General features: G+C 45.0%; 2 protein-coding genes across 10 annotated transcripts in view; both read left to right on the forward strand.

The window, feature by feature from the left end:
- The first annotated feature begins 1,554 nt into the window (after nucleotides 1-1,554).
- LOC108590077 (nucleosome-remodeling factor subunit BPTF-like) lies at nucleotides 1,555-14,640 on the forward strand. Its single transcript, XM_078372729.1, has 6 exons — nucleotides 1,555-1,798; nucleotides 2,151-2,312; nucleotides 2,530-2,681; nucleotides 4,423-4,531; nucleotides 10,188-10,456; nucleotides 14,501-14,640. The coding sequence occupies exons 1-5, from the start codon at nucleotides 1,654-1,656 to the stop codon at nucleotides 10,409-10,411; spliced, it is 792 nt and encodes a 263-aa protein (XP_078228855.1). The 5' UTR covers nucleotides 1,555-1,653; the 3' UTR covers nucleotides 10,412-10,456; nucleotides 14,501-14,640.
- A 1,823-nt stretch (nucleotides 14,641-16,463) lies between these two features.
- Nucleotides 16,464-24,567, forward strand: part of LOC100894500 (DNA repair protein RAD51 homolog 3) — a 48,524-nt gene continuing 40,420 nt past the window's right edge. For 2 of the 9 annotated variants that reach the window (XM_078372725.1, XM_078372728.1), the window contains exons 1-3: nucleotides 16,464-16,661; nucleotides 17,520-17,692; nucleotides 20,051-20,141. Coding sequence is in view for 2 of the 9 variants with exons in the window: in XM_078372720.1 (XP_078228846.1) it covers nucleotides 21,398-21,515 (118 nt within the window). In the remaining 7 variants the exon portion in view is untranslated. Of the gene's footprint in view, nucleotides 16,960-17,519; nucleotides 17,693-18,363; nucleotides 18,479-20,050; nucleotides 20,142-20,915; nucleotides 21,846-24,567 lie in introns of those variants that run through there. The other 7 variants (XM_078372722.1, XM_078372727.1, XM_078372726.1 and 4 more) reach the window with 6 other exon arrangements.

Below are 24,567 nucleotides of genomic sequence, written 5' to 3' on the forward strand. Positions count from 1 at the left end.
AATCAATGGAACAGACTCTTCTCTTCTATATTTGACTGGTGAAAAATAAACAAGTCTCCAAGAGCTTAAGTCAGATCCCCTGACTCCTCCAGCAGTCCTCATCACACTCCACGGTGTGGCCTCAGAGATCCCATCTCACAGACTAGCAAAATGGAGTCCAAAGCAAAAGCAGCCAGAGACTGTCACCAGGTTTCTCAGCAGCACAGCTTGTATCAGTAGCCACCTGCGCTCTTCTCCTAAACCAGTGCTTGTGTGGAAACTTTAGGACCATGTGGGTCCCCTTCTCTCAGCTCCACATGGGGGTCCTTGAGAAGCAGAGGGCTGGCTGGAGGATAGGAAGGGTTGTCCCCTCCCCTCCCATCAAGAAACCTCTGGGATGAGACCTTCACTGTGAGTGGCAGCGGGGCAATACGGGTAGAATAGCTGGGCAAGTCAGTTATTTCCCTCCTCCCTTTTCCTGCTAGAAGTCTACTTGCTCCTTGAGAAATGTCCCTCTATCTTGGGGGCCCCATGGTCTAGCTCCCCATCCCTGTGTGTCACCCCAGCTGGGTCCTCATCCTCCCAGCCCCTCAGCCAGGTGGAGGACGCTGACCTGACCACCTGCCTGCCAGACACCCAGTGGCTCTTGCTCTCAGAGGGCCTTGGCCAAGGGGTTGTGGCGCTGGGCCGGTGCCTTTCTTGCTGCCCTGCTCCCTCCCCACAGGCCCCTAATCCATCTCACCCAGCAGGAGGCCCTTAAGCTGCCTTTTCAGCGGCCTTCCCCAGCCCACCGTGGGCTCTGTGCCTTTCTATACCACCCTTGGCAGGAGCTGTGTTATACAAGCTGCAGAGAGAGGCCCCTGCAAAGAGGTCAGTGTGCCTACGGCAGCTTCCAGCTCCAGCAGCCTCTCCTTCCCAGGGTTCCCCCACTGGTACACTGGTACACTGCCTGGCATCCCTGGGCACTGACAGCCCTGGCTGACTCACATCAAAGCCCCAGACTCGGTCCAGTTGAGAGGAGGGATGCTAGGGGGACAGTGGGCAGAAGGCCAGGGTCTGGGGACGTGTGGCAGGCCTGAGGGCCTCCTCTGGCTCTGTGCCATCTGTCCTTTTGGCAGGTCGCTCCATCTTTCCTCTGCTTCCAACCCCTGCCCCCAACTCCCCAAAGCCCATTCACTGGCTTCTCAGACTCAGTTACGCAGCCCAGACAGGACTGGGGGAGCATGTCCTCTGGAGGCCACCTCAACTGAGTGCTTCAGACAGGAAGGGAGTGAGGTGGGCAGGGGCGCTAACAGGTTCTTTCTCTCTTCCTAGAGAACCCAATTGCCCAAGCAATTGGGTTTGGGCAATTGCTTGTCACTCTCGGGGCATGGGCCTCACAGCTTGGATCATCCTGGGACAGGCTTAATTTTACACCCCCAACTCCTTGACAACTGCAAGTATCTTCTTGCTGGTTCTGATTTTTGGTTTGGACAAAATTTTTTTTTTTTTTTTTTTTTGCACTGGGGTCTTGCTCTGTCACCCAGGCTGGATTGATGGAGTGGCAGTGGTGCGTCTCAGCTTACTGCAACTTCTGCCTACCGGGTTCAAGTGATTCTTGTACCTCAGCCTCCCAAACAGCTGGAATTATAGGTGCCTGCCACCACAACCACTAATTTTGTATTTTTAGTGGAGATGGGGTTTCACCATGTTGGTTTCACTGGAACCAAAATGGTACTAACTACTAAAGTTGGATCTCCAGGGACAGTAACATTCCAACAAAACAAGAACTTTCATCAAACCTTTGCTTCGTGGGTTAAGCAAGGCCAGTCCAATTCAGGTATACAATTATGATTAAGTAAAAGTTTACTTTCATCAGGAAAAAGAATTTTGAACCCTTTAGCTACTGAAATGAAACTTTTTTTTAGAAGATTGTTTTTCTTTTGCAGCTGATTGAGCAAACAAGCCATAACGGTTTGTTACAGATAATGTTCATATTATTACATTAGCAAACTCATCTCTTACATTATTTCACTTTCAACATTTACATAGTTCACTTTGAGTGGAGCAGAATGTTTTTATTAAAGACACAAAATGAGCCACATTTCATGCATTGGTGCCCTTTCCTAGAAGTCAGTACGTTGCTGGTTATTTTAAATCTAAAGCTTATTAAATGTCTTATACCCCATTAGCCACCAGCACAGCTGCCACATCTGCTACAACCATTGCCAGCACAGGTCAGACGTTCCAAATTACAGGCAGTCCAGTCACTATGGCAGGAAAAGTAATTACCAAACTGCCACTTCCTGCAAACAGCAAGATTGTCGCTGTAAATGTGCCAGCAACACAAGGAGGTAAGGGAAATGTGAAGAGCTTTAATTCACATTTGCCAGATCATACTGTTGCCATTATTTTTCATCTCCTTTTCACTGATTTCAGTCCTCGGATCTCACATTTTATGTAGCCCACTATAAAACCCTGCCACACGTAGTTTCTCCTCAGCAACCGACCAACATGTAATGCTTTCCATTAAAGTGACAGTCTTTAATTATGGCTTCATCTTTTTTTAAGGCATTGTTCAAGTACAGCAGAAAGTCCTGGGTATCATTCCATCAAGTACAGGTGCCAGTCAGCAAACCTTTACTTCATTCCAGCCCAGAACTGCAACAGTCACGATTAGGCCCAATACCTCAGGCTCTGGAGGAACCACAAGCAATTCACAAGTAAGAATTCTTACCGACTTACTTTGATTTGATGTATTGAGCACATTACATTGTTTTTAGGATGGCTTCTTCCAAGATTAATCCAACTCAGTTTCCTTTGCCTGTTACTAAATCTGTGACAGAGTACTGATTTGGAAAAAAATCTGTTATATTTCTGATAAGTGAAGATTATTCATGAAGTATTAATTCTTAATATTTAATGACACATTAGTATGGTTTATGAAGAATAATTGCTTTCTATTATTTTATATAAAAAATTTCTTGGCATAAAACAATGGACAGCACTAGACTACCCAAAGAAGTGTGCTATGCAGGCTAGCTAAGAAATAGAATTTAAAATTTGGGCCAGGGCTGGGCATGGTGGTTCATGCCTATAATCCCAGCACTTTGGGAGGCTGAGGTGGGCAGATCATGAAGGCAGGAGAGTGAGATCATCCTGGCCAACACAGTGAAACCCTGTCACAACTAAAAATGCAAAAAATTATACAGGTGTGGTGGCGGGTGCAATTCTTGTTGCCCAAGCTGAAGTACAAGGGTGCAATCATGCCTCACCACCACTTCAACCTCCCAAGGCTGAGGCGGGAGAATCGCTTGAACCTGGGAGTTGGAGGTGCTGGTGAGCCAAGATTGCGCTATTGTACTCCAGCCTGGGGAACAGACTGAGACTCTGTCTCAAAAAAAAAAAAAAAAAGTGTCGGGCCAGGCTCGGTGACTCACACCTGTAATCCCAGCACTTTGGGAGGCCAAATCGGATAGATCACTTGAGCTAAGGAGTTCGAGACTAGCCTGGGCAACATGGCAAAACCCCATCTCTACAAAAAAACTCAGAAATTAGCCAGACATGGTGGTGCTCGCCTGCACTCCAAACTACTCAAGAGGCTAAAGTAGGAGGATGGCTTGAGCCTGGGAGGCAAAGGTTGTAGTGAGCTGAGATTATGCCACCACATTCTACCTGGGCAATAGAGACAGACCTTTCAAAATAAAAATTAAAACGTAATCTAGGCCAGGCAGGGTGGTTCATGCCTATAATCCCAGCAATTTGGGAGGCCAAGGCAGGCGAATCATCTGAGGTCGGGAGTTCAAGACCAGCCTGACCAATATGGAGAAACTCCGTCTCTACTAAAAATACAAAACTAACCTGGCATGGTGGTGCATGCCTGTAATCCCACCTACTCGGGAGGCGGAGGCAGAATCACTTAAGCCCAGGAGGCGGAGGTTGCAGTGAGGCACGATCGCGCCTTTGCACTCCAGCCTGGGCAACAAGAATGAAACTCTGACTCAAAAAAAACCAGACTCGAAAAAAATAAAAGAAAAAAATTATTTAAAATAAAAAGTTTTTTAAAACTATGAAAGAACATTTGATTTCTGATCTTCCTGTTATATTCTGTGGGTTACAGGTATGATCTAGAGCTTACAGAAAGCGGGACTCCACATTTTCCTGTGAGCACTAGTTACAGAGCAGAGCCTCACTGACACTTGTTTTTTCCTTTTAGTCCATAGGCTGTTCTTGGTATCAGTGGCAGGGAATTTTGTATAATAGCATTTGAATTAAGTTTTCTTTCCTCAAAATTCCATCTTTATTCTGATGTTTAATATAATTTAAAATGTAATGTTCAAGAGCTTCTATCATTTCTGTAGATATTTTTATTAATATAGATTGTTTAAAGATCTTGTCTTCTAAGTCCATTATACTTTAGTCTTTTTAAAACATTTTAATTCATTGTCTTTTGTGTCATTATAGGTAATCACAGGGCCACAGATCCGCCCTGGTATGACGGTGATTAGAACACCACTCCAACAGTCAAGACTAGGAAAGGCAATTATTCGAACACCTGTGATGATACAGCCAGGTATTTATCCATCCAACATTATCATTTTACATCTAAGCAGTGTCTAGGAAATATGTGATTCCCTGTATTTGGCACTATATACTAGAAAATACCATTTGAATTAGTACTTTAAAGCATACTAAATTTCAACTCTATTGTGAGATGTACTCATTGATAATATTTCATTTTGACATTGCCAGTAAAAGAAAAATAGGTTGAAGTAAGATTATTTAAAATGTCATAGAAACCACTAATAAAATATATAGTTGAAGTAAACAGTCTGTATAGCAAATGACAGAAAAGCAAGGAGACAGCAAAGAAACATATAAAACGAAATTACAAATGCCATGCCAGACATTCATTTATTACTCTTAATGTGACTAGATTAAAGCTACCATTTTAAAAGTTGAAGACTAGCCAGGCGAGGTGGCTCTCCACTGTAATCCCAGCACTTTGGGAGGCCAAGGTGGGCATATCACAAGGCGGAATAGGAGTTCAAGACCAGCCTGGCAAACATGGCAAAATGCCATCTCTACTAAAAATGTTTAAAAATTAGGTGGACACAGTGGCTCATCTACCTGTAATCCCAGTTACTTGGGAGACTGAGGTGGAAGAATTGCTTGAATCCAGGAGGCAGAGGTTTTTATACCTTCACAAATATGTACTTATTTAAAATATTTATAGGCTTGGCCGGGTGTGGTATCTCAGCCCTGTAATCCCAGCACTTTGGGAGGCCAAGGTGGGTGGATCTCCTGAGGTCAAGAGTTCAAGACCAGCCTGGCTAACATGGTGAAACTGTCTCTACTAAAAATACCAAAAAAATCAGCTGGGTGTGGTGGTGCACGCCTGTAATCTCACTTACTTGGGAAACTGAGGCAGGAGAATCTACGTGAACCCAGGAGGCAGTGGCTGCAGTGAGCTGAGATCACACCACTGCACTCCGTCCTGAGTGACAGAGTGAGACTCTGTCTCAAAAAAAAAAAAAAAAAATTATAGGCTTAAACTGGGTGCAGTGGCTCACACCAATAATCCCAGCACTTTGGGAGGCCAATATGAGTGAATCACCTGAGGTCCAGAGTTCGAGACCAGCCTAGCTAACATGGTGGTGAAGCCCCACCTCTACTAAAAATACGAAAATTAGCCAGGCATGGTGGCGGGTGCCTTTAATTGCAACTACTTGGGAGGCTGAGGCAGAAAAATTGCTTGAACCTGAGAGTCAGAGGTTGTAGTGAGCCGAGACCATGCCATTGCACTGGGATGGGCAGCAAGAGTGAAACTCCATCTCAAATAAAAGATAACAGAAAAAAAATATTTATAGGCTTTTTGGTGGAAAAGTAGTCTTTGGGTCATAGATAAAACCTTTTAAATTTCAAAAAATAAAATGTGTATAGGCCACATTTTTATAGTAAAGCTAGAAATTAATATTAAGATACTATATTATGCTATAACAAGATGTATTAGGAAAAAAAAAAAGACTTGGCCAGGTGTTGTGGCTCATGCCTGAAATCCCAGCACTTTGTGGGGCCAAGATGGGTGCATACCTGAGGTCAGGAGTTCGGGAACAGACTAGCCAACATTGTGAAACCACATCTCTACTAAAAATACAAAAATTAGCCGGGAATGGTGGCAGACGCTTGTAATCCCAGCTACTCGGGAGGCTGAGGCAGGCGAATCACTGCAACCTCAGGAGGCGGGGGTAGTAGTGAGCCAAGATTGGGCCATTGCACTCCAGCCTGGGTGACAAGAGTGAAACTCTGCCTCTTAAAAAAAAAAAAAGACATTATACTAATAATCTTAACTTGCTTAGAAGTATATAAGTATGTTCTAACTAAGTTAAAGAAACATCAAATATGTAATTGCAAAGCAATTCTCAAATAGCAACCTGAAGCCATGACGCTGCAGTTAAACTTAGAGATGATTCCGTTTATTCAGTACATATTTGAACACCTACTCTAGGCAGTTGAAATAAATGAGTTAATAAAGCAGACCAAAAATTCCCCTATTCTTTCTTTCTTTTTCTTTTTTTTTCCTTTTTGTAAGATGGGGTTTCACCATGATGGCCAGGATAATCTTGAACTCCTGACCTCAGGTGATCCACCCACCTTGGCCTCCCAAAGTGCTAGGATTACAGGCATAAGCCAACGCGCCCGACCTCAAAAATACCCCTATTCCTAATCAGAAGTTAGAAACATAAATAAAACAAGTTTCAAAAGAAAACAGGGCCAGGTACAGTGGCTCACACCTATAATCCCAGCACTTTGTGAAACCAAGGCAGTCAGATCTCCTGAACCTAGGAGTTCTAGACCAGCGTGGGCAATGTAGTGAGCTCCCCATTTCTACAAAAAAAGTTTTTAAGTTAGCCAGGCGTGGTGGCACATGCCTGTGGTTTCAGCCATTTGGGAGACTGAGGCAGGAGAATCACATGGGCCCAAGAGGTCAAGGCTGCAGTGAGCCACAATCTTGACACTGCACCTCCAGCCTGGGTGATAGAGTGAGACTTGTCTCAAATCTTGCTACTGTACCTCCAGCCTGGGTGACAGAGTAAGGCCTGTCTCAAAAAAAGAAAATGAGGGAGGAAATGAAAGCACAAGTAATAATAATTACAAAACAGACAGAAAAGACAAAAAAAAATTAGACCATTATTTTGCAAGTCTAATCTAGGGAAAAGGGAAGAATATGCTTGTTAAAAGAAGTAGGAGAAAAAGTAAAATAAAATTAAAGTGAGCTTTTTTAACTCAAAAGAGAATTGAAGATCACCTGAGGTCGAGTTCAAGACCAGCCTGGCCAACATGATAAAACCCTGTCTCTACTAAAAATACAAAAATTAGCTGGGCATGGTGGCAGGTGCCTATAATCCCAGCTACTTGGGAGGTTGAGGTAGGGAGAACTGCTTGAACCCTGGAGGCGGAGGTTGCAGTGAGCCAAGATCGCACCACTGCACTACATATATAAAACATGTTTCAAAAGAAACATATATAAAACAAGAGCAAGACTCTGTCTCAAAAAAAAAAAAAAAAAAAAAAAGAATTGGGTATAGGTATTCTTGTAGTAAGACTTTCAGAAATCTCAATGTCCGAACTTAGGACATAAATATATTTGAATAGCAAGACATAATTAAATATGGTGCTTATAAATTGAACGTCTCAGTGACATATCAACAGAAGAAATTTGAAAAGTTACCATAATGTTACCTACAGCAAAGAATTACAGACTTCATGGTTTTACAGGTAAAGTTCTTGGAAATGGATAGGAAATAATTTTCTTGTTATAAAACATGGTTTGAGGGCATAAGGGGAAAGATAGATAAAATCTTTCTTGTTTTACAAATTGGGCACCAATTCTAATGAAATATAGCATAGTTTTTTTTTTTTTTTAAGGCAGTCGGCTTGCCTAAATAGCATTTACCTGAGAAAAGAAAGGAAAATGGATTATATCAGTTAATGCTGCACTAACAATTGATAAGATTTTTCTTTCTTTCTTTTTTTTTTTTTTTTAAGACGGGGTTTCACCATGTTGGTCAGGCTGGTCTTGAACTCCCGACCTCAGGTGATCCTCCCACCTTGGCCTCCCAGAGTGCTGGGATTACAGGCGTGAGCCACCGCGCCACAATTGATAAGATTTGAGATTTATTATGTTTCAAACTTCCATCTGTCAGTGAGGCAGGTAGCTACAAGGAAAGAAAGAACTAATATAAAGGAGAAACAAATTTACAGGTGATGAATGTTTTCTATATCCTTAGAAAACTGACAGTTTTGGTAAATTGCCAGATAAACTGTAAATGCTGGTATTACTATGGTAACACAGAGCCTTTGTTGCATAATGCCGTATGTAGCTGTAATTATATGTTTGTTTGACATGCATAAGTGAATCTGTAGTTTCCAAACCACTCCATCTCCAGGATTTTGCCACATTTCTTCCCTGGATTCTTGACTACCCTGTGAGGATAGGGTTTGTATGATGAACTACCCAACCCTGCCGCCTAGCTGTGCAGCACTCATTTAATGTACTTTAACAAAAGTCGACCTTAAAAGAATTAATTCTTTCTTTCTTTCTTTTATTTTTTTGAGACGAAGTTTCGCTGTTGTTACCCAGACTGGAGTGCAATGGCACAATCTCGGCTCACCGTAACCTCTGCCTCCTGGGTTCAAGCAATTCTCCTGCCTCAGCCTCCCAAGTAGCTGGGACTATAGGCGCGCACCACCATGCCCAGCTAATTTTTGTATTCTTAATAGAGACGGGGTTTCACCTTGTTGACCAGGATGGTCTCGATCTCTTGACCTCGTGATCCACCCGCCTCAGCTTCCCAAAGAGCTGGGATTATAGGCGTGAGCCACTGCACCCGGCAAACGAATTAATTCTTAGTAGTAATACTCTAAAATAACAACTGTCGTATATTCGTCATTGACTGTGGCAGGGTGTATGTGTTTTATACATAAGCATTCATTTAATCTTCATATAAAGTAGATACTAATACTATCCTCATTTTATGGATGAGAAAATTGAAACTCAGAATGTTGAGTAATTTCTCAAACTATTAATCTGGGATTCAAACCAGATTTATCTCAGGAGGCTAAGGCAGGAGAATCGCTTGAACACAGGAGGTGGAGGTTGTGATGAGTCGAGATTATGCCATTGCACTCCACCCTGGGCAATGAGAGTGAAACTCTGTTTAAAGAAAAAAAAAAAAAAAAAAGAAATAATCAGAAGCACACAAAAATATAACCAGGGATCTTACCATGGTGTTAAGTTTAACAACAACAAAAAGGTGTGGGGACGTATTCTGAATGTCAAAATGGGTTTCATTTTGTACATGTGCAGTAATAAGAAGTAACATTCAGCCATAAGAAAACCACAAAGAAATATGCATATATTCACAGATGGAAAAAAAGGCAGGAACTAAATATTAAAAGCTTGAGAAATTTGATGTTTTTCACTAGTTAGTAATGAGACTGTAAATGTCAAATTAGCTACCAGAAAATTACTCTTAGCAACTGTTCTACGGGGGGAAAATTCCACTTGCCTGTTCTAGTTTCAGCAAGTTAACCTAAAAAGGGCTTTTCAGAAGACCATAGAGCCATTCCAGTTAAACTTCATTAATTCAGTTGACATTTATTGAACAATTACTATGTAAGCATTATTTGAGCACTCTGCCCTAGTATTGAGGATATAGTGGTCCTTGCCCCCATGGTTCTCCCAAGCTGTCTGTCAAATAGCTGTAAGAGAAACTTATTGTAAATGCAGCTGACCCAGAATATTCCAGATTCTTTACATTTTGTTTAAAATTCCTATGAATTAAGTTTTTATTGTATTAGCATCTTATTTTTTATTTTATCATTATAGCATCTTATTTTTAATGTTAGATTCCTAAGAAAAGGCAGCCTTATAAATGACATATTTTACATATTCTTTTTTGTCTTCCCTATTATCTTTTTGGTTTTACATTTATAGGAATAATTTTAATTGGTTTTTTCCATTCTCCTACAGACAACAGAGACTGGATAACGGTTGGCAGTGAAAACAGACTCACTGCCAACCAGGTGGGATCTTTGGGTGTGGACATACATCTGAATGTATCGTTGGACTCTCAGCATTTCAGTGTTTTGAAAACGGAATTCTTTCAATTCAAAATGATGCCAAGGATGTATAAACATTCCTAATGTTTTGATGTTTTGTACAGGTGCTCCTCAGCAAGTAATGACTCAGATCATCAGGGGGCAGCCTGTCTCCACTGCAATCTCTGCCCCTAACACAGTTTCCTCAACACCTGGGCAGAAAAGCTTAACTCCAGGAACATCCACTTCAAATATAGTCTTCAACCTCACAGTCCCCTCGCCCCCAACAAGGACAAGTGAAGCTCACCATGGCTCAGCTCACTCAGTTAACACAGGGCCACATAAGTGACATCGCTTTATTTTAACTGCAGAGGTGGTCTTATTTCTTCTTACCGTAAGTTTAAATACATGTACTTATTTGATAAGCTTTTAAATGTGCTGATTTGAAGAAGTGACTACTTCCTGGAGTCAAACAGAAGTACTTCTTAGAAGGATATAATAAACCCCAATTAGTAGAGTAATCCTTAGAAAGTGAGCTGTAGCAATAAAAAAGTTAACCCTTTTAATCACCAAAATTTTATTAGTTGGCTAATCTGCATGAGAAAAATAAAATTCTAGTACATTAAGCTGCTTCCTTGCAAGACCCAATATTGTTATCAAGTATTCTAATATTGATTAATAGATTGAATGCAGTTCCCATCAAAATCCCAAGAGTTGGCTGGGTGCAGTGGTTCATGCCTGTAATCCCAGCACTTTGGGAGGCTGAGGCAGGCTGATCACAATGTCAGGAGATCGAGACCATCCTGGCTAACATGGTGAAACCCCATCTCTACTAAAAATACAAAAAAAAACTAGCTGGGTGTGGTGGCACATGCCTGTAGTCCCAGCTACTTAGGAGACTGAAGCAGGAGAATCACTTGAACCTGGGAGGCAGAGGTTGCAGTGAGCCAAGATGGTACCATTGCACTCCAGGTTGGAATGAAACTTCATCCCAAAAATTAAAATTAAAATTTAAAAATCCCAAGAGTTTTTGTTTTTAATGAAACTTCACAAGCTGATACTAAAAGTTTATATGGAGGTACAAAGTTTTAAGAATATCTATATTAGCTGGGTACAGTGGCTCATGCCTGTAATCCCAGCACTTTGGGAGGCCAAGGCGGGTGGATCATGAGGTCAGGAGTTCAAGACCAGCGTGGCCAAGAAACCTTGTCTCTACTAAAAATACAAAAATAAGCTGGGTACAGTGGCAGGAGCCTGTAATCCCAGCTACTTGGGAGGCTGAGGCAGAAGAATCACTTGAACCTGGGTAGCAGAGGTTGCAGTGAACCAAGATTGCGCCACTGCACTCCAGCCTGGGCGACAGAGTGAGACTCCATCCCAAAAAAAACAGAATATCTATACCTTTGAGGAACAGGATTATTTGCCCTGTATGATTAACCTGATATCCAAATTAGTATAGGCCAGGCACAGTGGCTCATGCCTGTAATCCCAGCACTTTGGGAGGCTAAGGCAATGGATTGCTTGAAGTCAGGAGTTCAAGATGAGCCTGAACAACTTGGTGAAACCCTGTCTCTACTAAAAGTGCAAAAATATTAGCTGAACCTGGTGGCATGCAACAGTAATCCCAGCTACTCAGGAGGCTGAGACAGGAGAATGGCTTGAACCTGGGAGGCAGAGGTCGTAGTGAGCTGAGATTGCACCACTGCACTCCAGCCTAGGCAACAGAGCAATACTCTGTCTCAATAAAAAAAAAAACAACAAGGCAGGGCCGGGCGCGGTGGCTCAAGCCTGTAATCCCAGCACTTTGGAAGGCCGAGACGGGTGGATCACGAGGTCGAGAGATCGAGACCATCCTGGTCAACATGGTGAAACCCCGTCTCTACTAAAAATACAAAAAATTAGCTGGGCATGGTGGTGTGCGCCTCTAGTCCTAGCTACTCGGGAGGCTGAGGCAGGAGAATTGCTTCAACCCAGGAGGCGGAGGCTGCGGTGAGCCAAGATCGTGCCATTGCACTCCAGCCTGGGTAACACGAGCGAAACTCCGTCTAAAAAAAAAAAAAAAAAAAAAAAAAGGAAATACATATTGAAACCATATGCTTAAGAGATTGGTACAAATTTAAATGTCCAACAAAACCAGGAGTTAGCAAAGACACAGAGCAGAAAGAATTCTCATGCACAGCTGATGGGCATATCAGTCGGTTAAGCCATTTTGGAAACCTCCTGAATGTTTTCTAGTAAAGTTGAAGCTGTGCATGCCTGAGGTCCCAGTATACCTTCTAGATGTATCCCTAGGAAATTCTTGGTCCTGTGAGCACCAAGGTACATGGCATACTCATAGCAGCATTGTTCCTAAGAGTCAAAAACCAGGAACATCCCCGATGTCTCTCAAAATCGGTTAGATAGATAAATTGTAGTATATTTCTACAGCAATAAAAATGAACAGACTTCAACCACATAGAACTACGCAGATGATTCTCACAAATATATAATGGTCGGCTAAAGAAGAAAGTAGCTATCCAAAAAAATACATGTTGTAAGATTCAGAAATAGGCAAAACTAAGCTATTTTGTGTCGGGATACAGGGCTGCTGCATTGCCTGCCTGAAGGGGGCACCATTTCCATTGTTATTCTTCGTGAATATTGCTCCTGAGGTTGTGAACCTCAGTGGCCCTATAAAGATACATACCTAAGATACGTACCAAAGTAATAATGAAATACAATGTAATCAAAATGAGGACAGTGCTCACCTCTAGGGGAGAGGGAGGGAATTGAGATCCGGGTGAGTCACATGGGAGCTTCTAGCACATTGGCAATGGTGACCAGAGTGGTGGTTTTATAGGTGTTTACTTTATAATTTTTAAATTATACTAGGTGTTTTGTGTATTTTTGTGCATAAAAAATGTATTTTAGAAAAACTAGAGTAAATAAGCTTTGAGGAACTCACACATATATGCAGCTTACCTAGTACCTGGACTTTGTGCCACCAGTTTTGGTCATTGGGAGTTTAGGGGAAGGCTTTTACTTTTGCTTTCTGGTTCTCCATCATGTTCCTGGGTATTCAAGGTTTCTAGTTTAAAGTTCTGGACAGAAGAGACAGTGCCTACAGAGTTTTAAATTTCTAGACCCCATTTTGGTAACTGCTCAGACCTTAATGATCCTCCTTACTTGGTGTTTGCATTACCTATCTAAAACCCTAAGCTTTTTACACTTTAGCACACACATACCTCATAGGTAATTTGGTACATATTGAAAGACAAAATTCAGGAGACCCGAGTTCCTCATTTTATCTCACCTTTAAGTTGGGCAGAGTACTTGACCTTTCTTTCTTTTTTTGAGACAGTGTTTTGCTCTTGTTACCCAGGCTAGAGTGCAATGGCGCAATCTCAGCTCACGACAACCTCCGACTCCTGGGTTCAAATAATTCTCCTGCCTCAGCCATCTGAGCAGCTGGGACCACAGGCATGCGCCACCATGCCCAGCCAATTTTTGTATTTTTATTAGAAATGGGGTTTCACCACATTGATCTGGATGGTCTCGATCTCTTGACCTCATGATCCACCCACCTCCGCCTCCCAATGTGCTGGGATTATAGGCGTGAGCCACCGCGCCCAGCCAGTACTTGACCATTCTAACTTGAGTTTCTTAGTTGCAAATAAGAATAGGCCAGGTGCGGTGGCTCAAACCTGTAATCCCAGCACTATGGGAGGCCAAGGCAGGTGGATCATGAGGTCAAGAGTTCAAGACCAGCCTGGCCAATATGGTGAAACCCCATCTCTGCTAAAAAAACAAAAACTAGCCGGGCAGGGTGGTGGGTGCCTGTAGTCCCAGCTACTTGGGAGGCTGACGCAGGAGAATTGCTTGAACCCGAGAGGCAGAGGTTGCAGTGAGCCAACATCTCACCACTGCACTCCAGCCTGGACGGCAGAGCGAGACTTCGTCCCAAAAAAAAAAGAATAATATTTTCTCTGCCTATCCCACAAAGTCACAAGTCCATTGTGAGACTCAAATGAGGCAATATATATAAAGATTATTTCTTAATTATAAAATATGAGATTATTTAAAATCAGAATTTTAGTCATTCAATATTTAATGGATTGGGAAACTTGGATCTGGAGAAACAGTGTTGTTTGTGGACAGATAACTGGCTGTGAACAGATAACCATTGGGAGAGTTGAACTGGAACTCTAGATTGTTGATGTTTTTCCTACTAAGCAACGTAAATATTCTTACCTTAGCTTACCTAAATTCCTGTTGGTGCCATTCAAATACACATTTTCGTTATATTAAAGGATTGTTACACATAAAAATGCTGTACATACAGATTGATGCTTTGAACACTGTTTACATGTTGTGTTTTTAATTTTTTTTTCTTTCATTCTTTTTTTTTTTTCTTTTTTAGCTACAGTTCAAGATGATACATGTTGTGTTTTTTCCACAGGGTGGCAATCAAGGTTTGACAGTAGTAATTCAAGGACAAGGTCAAACTACTGGACAGTTGCAGTTGATACCTGTACTCCCAGGTATCAACTGGGAGTACAGGAGTGACTGTACTCCCAGGCCCAGGCCAGCAGCTAATGCAAGCTACAATGCCAAATGGTACTGTTCAGCGATTCCTCTTTACCCCATTGGCAACTACAGCCACCACAGCCAGCACCACCACCACCACTGTTTCCACGACAGCAGCAGGTAGAGCTGTGGGTTTGTCAGAAATGTCGGATGTTACTACTACACGTTGCTGGGTAACAGAGGCCAATAGGAGAACCAGTATTTACCCTTGGAAGGATGTGGCTCAAGCCAGTGAGCTCAACAGTTGACATAGTCAGCCTACAGCGTCTCGAAGCTTATAACCTATTCTTACAGACTCCCTGTTACCACCACCCTCTCCCTCCCATTAAAAAAGAGAGAAAGGAAAAAAGAGAAAGGGGGCAAAAATAATGGTTATCTTGGTAACTGTGCCCACACTTACTCATTTCCAGGCCTTGTAGATGCTGATTGAGTCATGGAGGTGATCTCAGGGAGGGTGGGTAAATCCAGTTCATGACCTGAAATTGAGAGCAGGTCCAGAACCACTTTTTTGGCCTTCTGCTACAAGTCGTTATAACTAACTGCCACTGCATCATGGGAGAAAAGTGAGGCTTGATAGTTAGCTTGGGCCAGGTGACCCAGCTAATTTCCAGAGGCTGCACTTCAGAAGCCAGCCCTCTGGAGAGTTAGGAGGGTCTACAGGAGACAGCCAAGAAACAGGCCCAGGCTCCCCAGTTTAGGAGAGTCCTGCCCTGAGCATGCCCAGATGGAGCATTTTAAAGGCATAGACCTTCGGTATCAAAATACCAAAATTCTCAACTCTATTTACTTTATTTGTTTTGAGACAGGGTCTTGCTCTGTCAGCCAGGCTGAAGTGAAGTAGCACCATTACTGCTCACTGCAGCCTTGACCTCCTGGACTCAAGCAATCCTCCCACCTCAGCCTCCCAGGTAGCTGGGACTATAGGCATGCTCCACTATGCCCAGATTATTTTTTCTATTTTTTTGTTTTTGTGTAGAGACGGGGTCTCACTATGTTGTTCAAGCAGTCCTCCCACTTCAACCTCCCAAAGTGCACAGGCATGAGCCACTGCGCCTGGCCAAAATATTCAACTTTAGAAAATCTTCTTCAGATTCTTCTTTAACCACAGTCTTATGTTCTAGAATAATAGAAATGGTTCATCTTTCCTTTTCACAGGTACAGGTGAACAAAGACAAAGTAAATTGTCACCCCAGATGCAGGTACATCATGACAAAACCCTGCCACCAAGTCATCAAGTGTGGGTCCGGCAGAAGCCCAGCCACAGACTACTCAGCCTTCAGCTCAGCCCCAGCCCCAGTCACCAGCTCAGCCTGAAGTTCAGACTCAGCCTGAAGTTCAGACCCAAACAACTGTTGCATCCCATGTCCCTTCTGAAGCACAACCCACCCAAGCACAGTCATCCAAGCTCCAAGTTGCAGCACAGTCTCAGCCTCAAAGTAATGTCCAAGGACAGTCTCCTTTTCGTGTCCAAAGTCCATCACAGACTCGAATACGTCCATCAACTCCATCCCAAGTGTCTCCTGGACAACAATCCCAGGTTCAGACTACAACCTCACAACCGATTCCAATTCAACCACATACATCTCTTCAGATACCTTCCCAAGGCCAGCCACAATTACAACCCCAGGTACAGTCTTCAACTCAAACTCTTTCATCAGGACAAACTTTAAATCAAGTTACTGTTTCATCCCCATCCCGTCCTCAGCTACAAACACAGTAGCCACAGCCCCAAGTCATTGCTGTGCCTCAGCTGCACAGCAGTTATTCCCGCGATTCCGTGCTTTCATTTCAAATTTGCATGCCCCGCCCTTTCCCCCAGGAGGCGTGATCACCTCGTTTGACTCCGCCCCCGGCCACCTCCGCATCAAGGGCCGGGGCTCCGCTGGGGGCGACTTCCTTGCTCGTGTCAATCCAGCCAAAAGACCGAACCGAAAGAGACTACGGGACGAAGGCGGATGGGTCTGTGGAAAAGATCTGTTGGCGGAGAGCAGTCCACGTTTTCCTGGAGAAAGACGAGGTCGCAAGGCATCATCGTAAGAGACCAGGCTGCGCTGGGTCTTTAGTTCGTCACCATCGGGTGGGAAGACCAGCAGCGTACTTGCTGGACGGTGGGCTCATTTCCCTCTGCCAGGCAGGAGGCTGACCACCAGATACCGGATGTAGGGAGGCGGCGCGTGGACGGCGAGGGCCCAGCAAGGATTCTCCCCAGCGCCCGCGCCTCCCGTGGCATCTGTGCACGGACCGTGTCCCGTGCCGTGTAGGGAAAACTGCCTCTTTTCTTGGGACGCGGATTCCTCTCACCTCCTCCTCGCCTGACTATTCCTGACGCAGGTCAGGACGGGGCGGGGGCTGGGCGGGAAGGGCAGGGGTCCTGGAGGTGACCCCGGAGGGCGTCGGATCTGGCGGGGCCTCGTGGGCTCCCCTCCCTCGGAGGGGGCGCCCTGAGGGTGGGCGGTTGCGCCGTGAGCGCGACCACCACCTCCCAGGGAACGCGAGAGTTCGGACCGGCTACTGGGGCCTGGGCATAGAAACGGGAAGGCAGCGAGGGCCTGGGCCCGGGTGGGGCAGCGCGGGGGCCGAGAGGTGGCCAGATGCTGGCTGTACTCTGAAAGCAGAGCTGACGGCCTTTGCGGAGAGCTGGGATGGGGGTGAGAGAAAGGAGTGGAGGGTGGCTCCAAGGGTGTAGGCCAGAGCGACTGCCGCATTCAGAGTTGGGCGAGGACTAGGTTTGTGGGTTCGGGGTTGGGGGGCTGGGGGGTTGGGCATAGGGAGTCGGGGAGAGCGCGGGATGTCCTGATCGGTTTTGGAGAGGACGAGGTAGAGAGGCGGGAAGCCAGACGGCCAAGCAGAGGTGTCAGCCAGGCCGCTGGATGTGTCATTCTGGACTCCAGGCTGGGACTCTTTGGAGACCGTGAGTCTGGAGGAGTGCCTCCCAACCAGAAAGAATGTGTAGCCGGAAGGCAGCAGAGGGGTGAAGAATGAGCCCTGGGGCTCTCCAAATCAAGGAGGAACTGGCAGAAGGAAAACCAGGAGGGTTAGGTGTTCCGGAAACCAAGCCCAGAAGGTATGTCTGGATCCAGGACACGCTCAACTATGTGGAAAGCTGTCCATGGGTCAAGGAAGTTGGGGCTTGACAAGTGGCCATTGGATATAGGAACCTTGACGAAAGCAGTGTCGTGGAGTGCCGGGAAAAAGAACAAGAAATTTTCTGGAGTGGGTTCAAAAGAGAACAAGACCCCAAACGAGGATCTTTCTACAGAATACCATCCTGGGCTCTGCCGTGAACGTGAATGGCGGCCGGGAGGGTGGTTCACACCTGTAATCCCAGCACTCAGCACTCTGGGGGGCCGAGGCTGGTAGATTGCCTGAGTCCAGGAGAGGAGTCTGGCAAACATGGTGTATTTTTAGTCTCTACTAAAAATACAAAAATAATTAGCTGGTTATGACGGCTCATGCCTGTAATCCCAGCTACTCAGGAGGCTGAGGCAGAATTGCTTGAACCCGGGAGGTGGAGGTTGCAGTGAGCCAAGATCACGCCGTTGCACTCCAGCCTGGGTAACAAGAGTGAAACTCCATCTCAAAAAAAAAAAAAAAAAAAGATATTTGACAACTGTAATGTGCTGTGCAAGTATAAGTGTTTATTTATTTTTTGTTTTAAGAGTTTGTTATTAAGAGGTTATTATTACTATTTATTTATTTATTTATTTGAGACTGAGTTTCACTCTTGTTACCCAGGCTGGAGTGCAATGGCGTGATCTTGGTTCACTGCAACTTCCACCTCCTGGGTTCAAGAAATTCTGCCTCAGCCTCCTGAGTAGCTGGGATTACAGGCACGTGCCACCATGCCCAGGTAATTTTTTTGTATTTTTTAGTAGAGAGGGGGTTTTACCAGTTGACCAGGATGGTCTTGATCTCAACCTCGTGATCCACCTGCCTCGGCCTCCCAAAGTGCTGGGATTAGAGGCGTAAGCCACCACGCCCAGCCTATTACTACTATTTAAAGTTCCAGGCTTGTCTTTGCAATTTCTGAAGTAGGGCTATGTTTTGTACCAGTGAGTGCTTGGGAAAGTTTGTTGAGTGGGTAAATAAAGGGGTCTGATTAGAATATTGTAATGCTGTGCAGTACTCAGATTTCAGCCTCAGCACAGGGACTTACCAGTGCCCAGTGTCCTAGGCTTCGGCAACACTTGGGAATTCTTGGTTTGGAGAAGAGGCTAGGGCCTTGAATTCCTGTGCTATTAAGGCTTGTCTTTTTATCTTTTTACTTCACAGACAAAACTAGTAAAAATGCTTCTTTCCCTCCTCCTCCTCAATCTCTTTTTATCCTCACCTGCACGTGTACTGTTACAAATGCTGATATGTGGCCCCTTCCCCGAAAGGGATTCATCCTCTTTTTTCTTTCTTTTTTATGGGGGGGATGAAGTCTAGCTCTGTTGCCCAGGCTGGAATGCAGTGGCGTGATCTCAGGCCACTGCAACCTCTGCCTCCTGGGTTCAAGTGATTCCCTGCTTTGGCCCCCCAAGTAGCTGTAACTACAGGCACGACCACCACACCCAGCTAATTTTTGTATTTTTTATAGAGAGGGGCTGGTCTCAAACTCCTGGGCTCAAGCAATCTGCCCATCTTGGCCTCCCAAAGTGCTGGGATTACAGGCATGAGCCACGATGCTCAGTTGGTATTTCTTTCTCTCACTTTCTTTTCTTTCTTTCTTTTTTTTTTTGAGATGGAGTTTCGCTCTTGTTACCCAGGCCGAAGTGCAATGGCGCAATCTCGGTTCACCACAACCTCCACCTCCTAGGTTAAGGCAATTCTCCTGCCTCAGCCTCTCGAGTAGCTGGGATTACAGGCACGCGCCACCGTGCCCAGCCTAAAGACATTTTAAGAATGATGATGAAGGCTGGGCACGGTGGCTCACACCTGTAATCTCAGCACTTTGGGAGGCCAAGGAGGGCAGATTACGAGGTCAGAAGGTTGAGACCAGCCTGGCCAACATAGCGAAACCCTGTCTCTACTAAAAATACAAAAAGTTAGCTGGGTGTGGTGGTGGCCGCCTGTAATCCCAGCTACTCAGGAGGCTGAGGAAGAAGAATCCTGAGTAGCTGGGACCATAGGTGCACGCCACCACGCCCGGCTAATTTTTTATATTTTTGGTAGAGACGGGGTTTCACCACCTTTGCCATATTGTCGAGGCTGGTCTCAAATGCATGAGCTCAAGGAGATTTGCCTGCCTTGGTTTCCCAAAGTGCTGGGATTCCAGGTGTGAGCCACCGCACCCGGCCAGCCCTTTTTCTTTGATCAGAATTGATATTAAACTACATGCTGAGCCTCTATGTCCTTATCTTCCTTCTGGCATAACTATGGCCATCTGAAATGTGGGGGATTTGCTAAAGTGCTCAAAAGTACCTTTTTTCCTTTTTTTTAGATCTAAGTATGCAGAAGGCTCTGATTTGCAATATTTAGGAAGTTCTTCTAAGCTGGAAAGAAAAGTCAAGACAAAGAATCATCGCCAATAGGTAGGGAATAAGTTACCCCCTCTTAAATAAGTCACACTCACCTAGGCGAGGAAAGATCTCATAAACCACCTTCTAAACTGCTTCCCTTTCTCCCCAAAATTCATTAATTTAGAAGCGGTCACTACCATGGCTTGAAGGCCTCTTCCCAACTCTGTACCACAAAAGGAGCTCTTGTGTAGCCCCACTCCTCCCTCTCAGGACCCCAGACCCAAAAATGGAAACATTAGTTGCTTACTTTTCCAGCTACTTCTAAAGCTAGGCAGGCCATGAAGAAATAAGGGTCTCAGAACCCTCCATGCTCGAGACTCGACTACAGAAAGGCGTTGGTGGGTGCGGGGAATGAGGACAGGTCTCTCGCAGCGGCAGCTGGGGGCTGGCCCACAATCCCTTGCAAGGGCGGGAAAAGCGAGGGGGTCAGGAAAGGGGGACAGTCAGCGGGAAGAGCCAAGAGACTGCAACTCTACAATGAGCACACAGATTAATCTTGATATGATTGTTCCCTGAGCTTTTCACACCAAAAAAATGGTAACTGGCCAGTGTATGCTCGTTACTCTTAATGCTCCTGCTGGAGATCATTCCCATTAATGACTGCGGCTTCACCTAACAGGCTACAGTGCAGGCAAGGAAATGTGGCGTGGAAAACCCATTGGGCCTTGCTCTGTCTCTTAGGGTCTCCATCCATTGTTTTACAGTCAGGGTGTACATTTGATAGAGAATCTCTTTTTATTTATTTATTATTATTATTTTTGAGACATAGTCTTGTTCTGTCGCCAGGCTGGAATGCAGTGGCGCGATCTCCGCTCACTTCAGCCTGCGCCTCCCGGGTTCAAGCGATTCCTCTGCCTCAGCCTCTCCCGAATAGCTGGGACTACAGGCGTGCGCCACCACACCAGGCTAGTTTTTTTGTATTTTAGTAGAGACAAGGTTTCACCATGTTGGCCAAGATGGTCTCGATCTTCTGACCTCGTGAAACACCCGCGTCGGCCTCCCAAAGTGCTGGAATTACAGCTATGAGCCACCGCGCCCGGCCTGAGGAATCTCTAAATGGGATTTTGGGGAATTATAATGGAATGGTGCCTAAGTATGAAAACATAGAAGCCTGCGCAGAGCTGCAAGGCTCACCTCCGCGTGGCCAGCCCCTTCCGCTTTACGTCTGACGTCACGCCGTACGCCCCGGCGAGGACGTGCGGAGCTTGGCTACCTCGGGGTTAGCCGCTGAGCCTGTGCGACTGCGCGAGAAGACGTTCAGCTTTGAAATGCAGCGGGATTTACTGCGTTTCCCGCTGTCTTCAGCGGTGCGGGTGAAGTTGGTGTCTGCGGGTTTCCAGACTGCTGAGGAACTCCTGGAGGTGAAACCCTCCGAGCTTAGCAAAGGTGACGATTCCTGATGGCAAGCCTTGGCACACTGGCCGCCGTCAGTGCCGCCGCAGTCTTGGTGCTCCCGCCTTGGGTTCAGCCCAGTCTCCTTCAGATTCTGCTGCCTCTCACTGCCGCGTTTACAACGTGAAACAGCTCCTCGACTCCACTTACAAGTTGTTTGAATGGTTAGGAGAACTGGTCGTGAAAACATTTCCTAACTGCTTTTCCTCTGGCAATGCCTGCTGAATGCTTTGAGGATTGTCTCATTTAACCCCCAAAGAACCTGCTTACGTCGGTTATTATGTTCAGCATATGGATGAGAGAGACAACTTTTATCTTGGGGAGGTTAGGTAACTTTTCATGATAATTGGGTTAGGAAATAGTGGAGTCACAATTGGTTGTCTAAGTTTTGCTGTTCCAAGATCCAAGGGGTAAGGGTTAAATTTCAGAAATGCAGGATTTGTGTAGGACTGGAGACACAAAGAATGAGAAAGGGAGTAGAATCCCTGGAATCTTAAGGAAGCAGTAGGAAGGATATTCTTCTCTTACCTAATTCACCAAAACACCCAAAACCTCATATTCCAGACCACTGCAGATTATACATTGGTGGGAACCCCTGCATCCTGAGGTATACAAATATGAAGCTTGCAGTGGTCACTCTTTGTGCACATTACACTGTGATATGCTCAGACCTGTGCTATTCATTATTGCCCTTAATGATGGAAAATACGGAGGTTTCAATTTGCCTCTAAAGAATGTCTTGGCCGGGCATGGTGGCTCACGCCTGTAATCCCAGCATTTTGGGAGGCCGCGGTGGGCGGATCACAAGGTCAGGAGTTCCAGACTAGCCTGGTCAATATGGTGAAACCCCTGTCTCTATTAAGAATACAAAAATTGGCCGGGCGCGGTGGCTCACGCCTATAATCCCAACACTTTGGGAGGCCGAGGTGGGTGGGTCATGAGGTCAAGAGATCGAGACCGTCCTGGTCAACATGGTGAAACCCCGTCTCTACTAAAAATACAAAAATTAGCTGGGCATGGTGGCGTGTGCCTGTGGTCCCAGCTACTCGGGAGGCTGAGGCAGGAGAATTGTTTGAACCCAGGAGGTGGAGGTTGCGGTGAGCTGAGATCACGCCATTGCACTCCAGCCTGGGTAACAAGAGCGAAACTCCGTCTCAAAAAAGAAAAAAAAATACAAAAGTTAGCTGGATGTGGTGGCAGGCACCTGTAGTCCCAGCTGCTTGCGAAGTTGAGGCAGGAGAATCGCTTGAAAGCGGGATGTGGAGGTTGCAGTGAGCCAAAATCGCGCCACTGTTCTCCAGCCTGGACGACAGAGTGAGACTCTGTCTCAAAAAAGGAAAAAAAAAAAAAAAAAAAGTTTTGTAGACCCAACCTTAACTGTTTAAGTCATACCGCACGGAGACTGTGTCCCCCAAAATTTGATGGCCTCCTTTTTCTTCAATAAGTTGATTTTTCAAAGAAGAAATGTGAGACGCTGAATAATAATAATCACTAACAACTATTGACCATTTTAGATGGCCTCGTGGCTTCATAAGACCAAGCTTTTTTTTTTTTTGAGACGGAGTTTCTCTCTTGTTACCCAGGCTAAAGTGCAATGGCGCGATCTCGGCTCACTGCAACCTCCGCCTCCTGGGTTCAAGCAATTCTCCTGCCTCCGCCTCCTGAGTAGCCGGGATTACAGGCATGCACCACCATGCCCAGCTAATTTTTTGGATTTTTAGTAGAGACGGGGTTTCACCATGTTGATCAGGATGGTCTCCATCTCTTGACCTCGTGATCCACCCACCTTGGCCTCCCAAAGTACTGGATTACAGTGGGTCTCTACCAAACTTTTTACATGTATTGTCTCATTCCTGTTTTATAGAAGAAAAAATCTGAGCAAAAAGAAGTGAAGTAACTTGTCCAAAGTCACACCATAAGTGGTGCCAGAATTTACAAACCCAGGCAATCTGATTCCAGCATTCAGGCTCTTGAACTGGATAAGATTTTCATTTCCTAAATGTTGTCATCACCATTGTCTTTTATTAGCCCCATATTTATGGCTCATATTCTTATCAAATCAAGCACCAATATATTAAACTGATAAGTGATGTCATCTTCACCATTATTTCTTCAGCCAGCTTGTTTTGTAACTGCCATTTTCTCTTCTCAGGCCATACTGTCAGATGGGTGAAATTGCGTAGTCAAGGGAGCATAAGTGAATTCTTTAAAATACTTGTGCATTGGGTAATTGTTCTCATTAGTTTGCAGTGATATATGAATATTTTTACGTCAGTTATTTCCATGAAAACTTTTTATTGTAAATAATGCATGCATATGTGCTTCTTAAAGTTGTACCTTATTTCAGGCAGTTAAAAAATGAGAATTTTTCATTCTTATGTGAAAAATTTGTATACTTTATGAGTACGAGATAATTGTGGCTTCATAAGACCAAAAGAGATAGTAAAAATGTGCTAATAGTGAGTACATTTTGGCTGGGTGCAGTGGCTTATGCCTGTAATACCAGCAGTTTGGGAGGCTGAGGTGGGCAAATCACGAGGTCAGGCATTGGAGACTAGCCTGACCAACATGGTGAAACCCCATGTTAAAATACAAAAATTAGTTGGGTGTCATGGTGTGTGCCTGTAATCCCAGTTACTCAAGGAGACTGAGGCAGGAGAATTGCTTGAACCCGGGAGGTGGAGGTTGCAGTAAGCTGAGATGGAGCCACTGCACTCCAGCCTGGGAGACAGAGCAAGACTCCGTCTCAAAAAAGAAAGAAACCCCAAGCGCAGTGGCTCACGCCTGTAACTCCAGCACCTTGGGAGGCTGAGGTGGGTGGATCACCTGAGGTCAGGAGTTAGAGACCAGTCTGGCCAACATGGAGAAACCCCCTCTCTACTAAAAATACAAAAAATTAGCCTGTCGTGGTGGTGCATGCCTGTAATCCCAGCTACTCGGGAGGCTGAGGCAGGAGAATCGCTTGAACTTGGGAGGTGCACGTTGCGGTGGGCCAAGATCACGCCTAGACAACAAGAGCAAAACTCCGTCTCAAAAAAAGAAAAAA

Source organism: Callithrix jacchus, chromosome 5 (genome assembly GCF_049354715.1).
Source record: "Callithrix jacchus isolate 240 chromosome 5, calJac240_pri, whole genome shotgun sequence".
NCBI lineage: Eukaryota > Metazoa > Chordata > Mammalia > Primates > Cebidae > Callithrix > Callithrix jacchus.

What these genes read in the sequence shown, in the direction of transcription:
- LOC108590077 (XM_078372729.1), top strand. Translation starts at nt 1,654, where the DNA reads ATGGGGTTTCACCATGTTGGTTTCACTGGAACCAAAATGGTACTAACT. An exon ending in TGTGCCAGCAACACAAGGAG is followed by an intron (nt 2,313 to 2,529) that starts GTAAGGGAAATG and finishes TCTTTTTTTAAG; the next exon opens with GCATTGTTCAAGTACAGCAG. An exon ending in GAACCACAAGCAATTCACAA is followed by an intron (nt 2,682 to 4,422) that starts GTAAGAATTCTT and finishes GTGTCATTATAG; the next exon opens with GTAATCACAGGGCCACAGAT.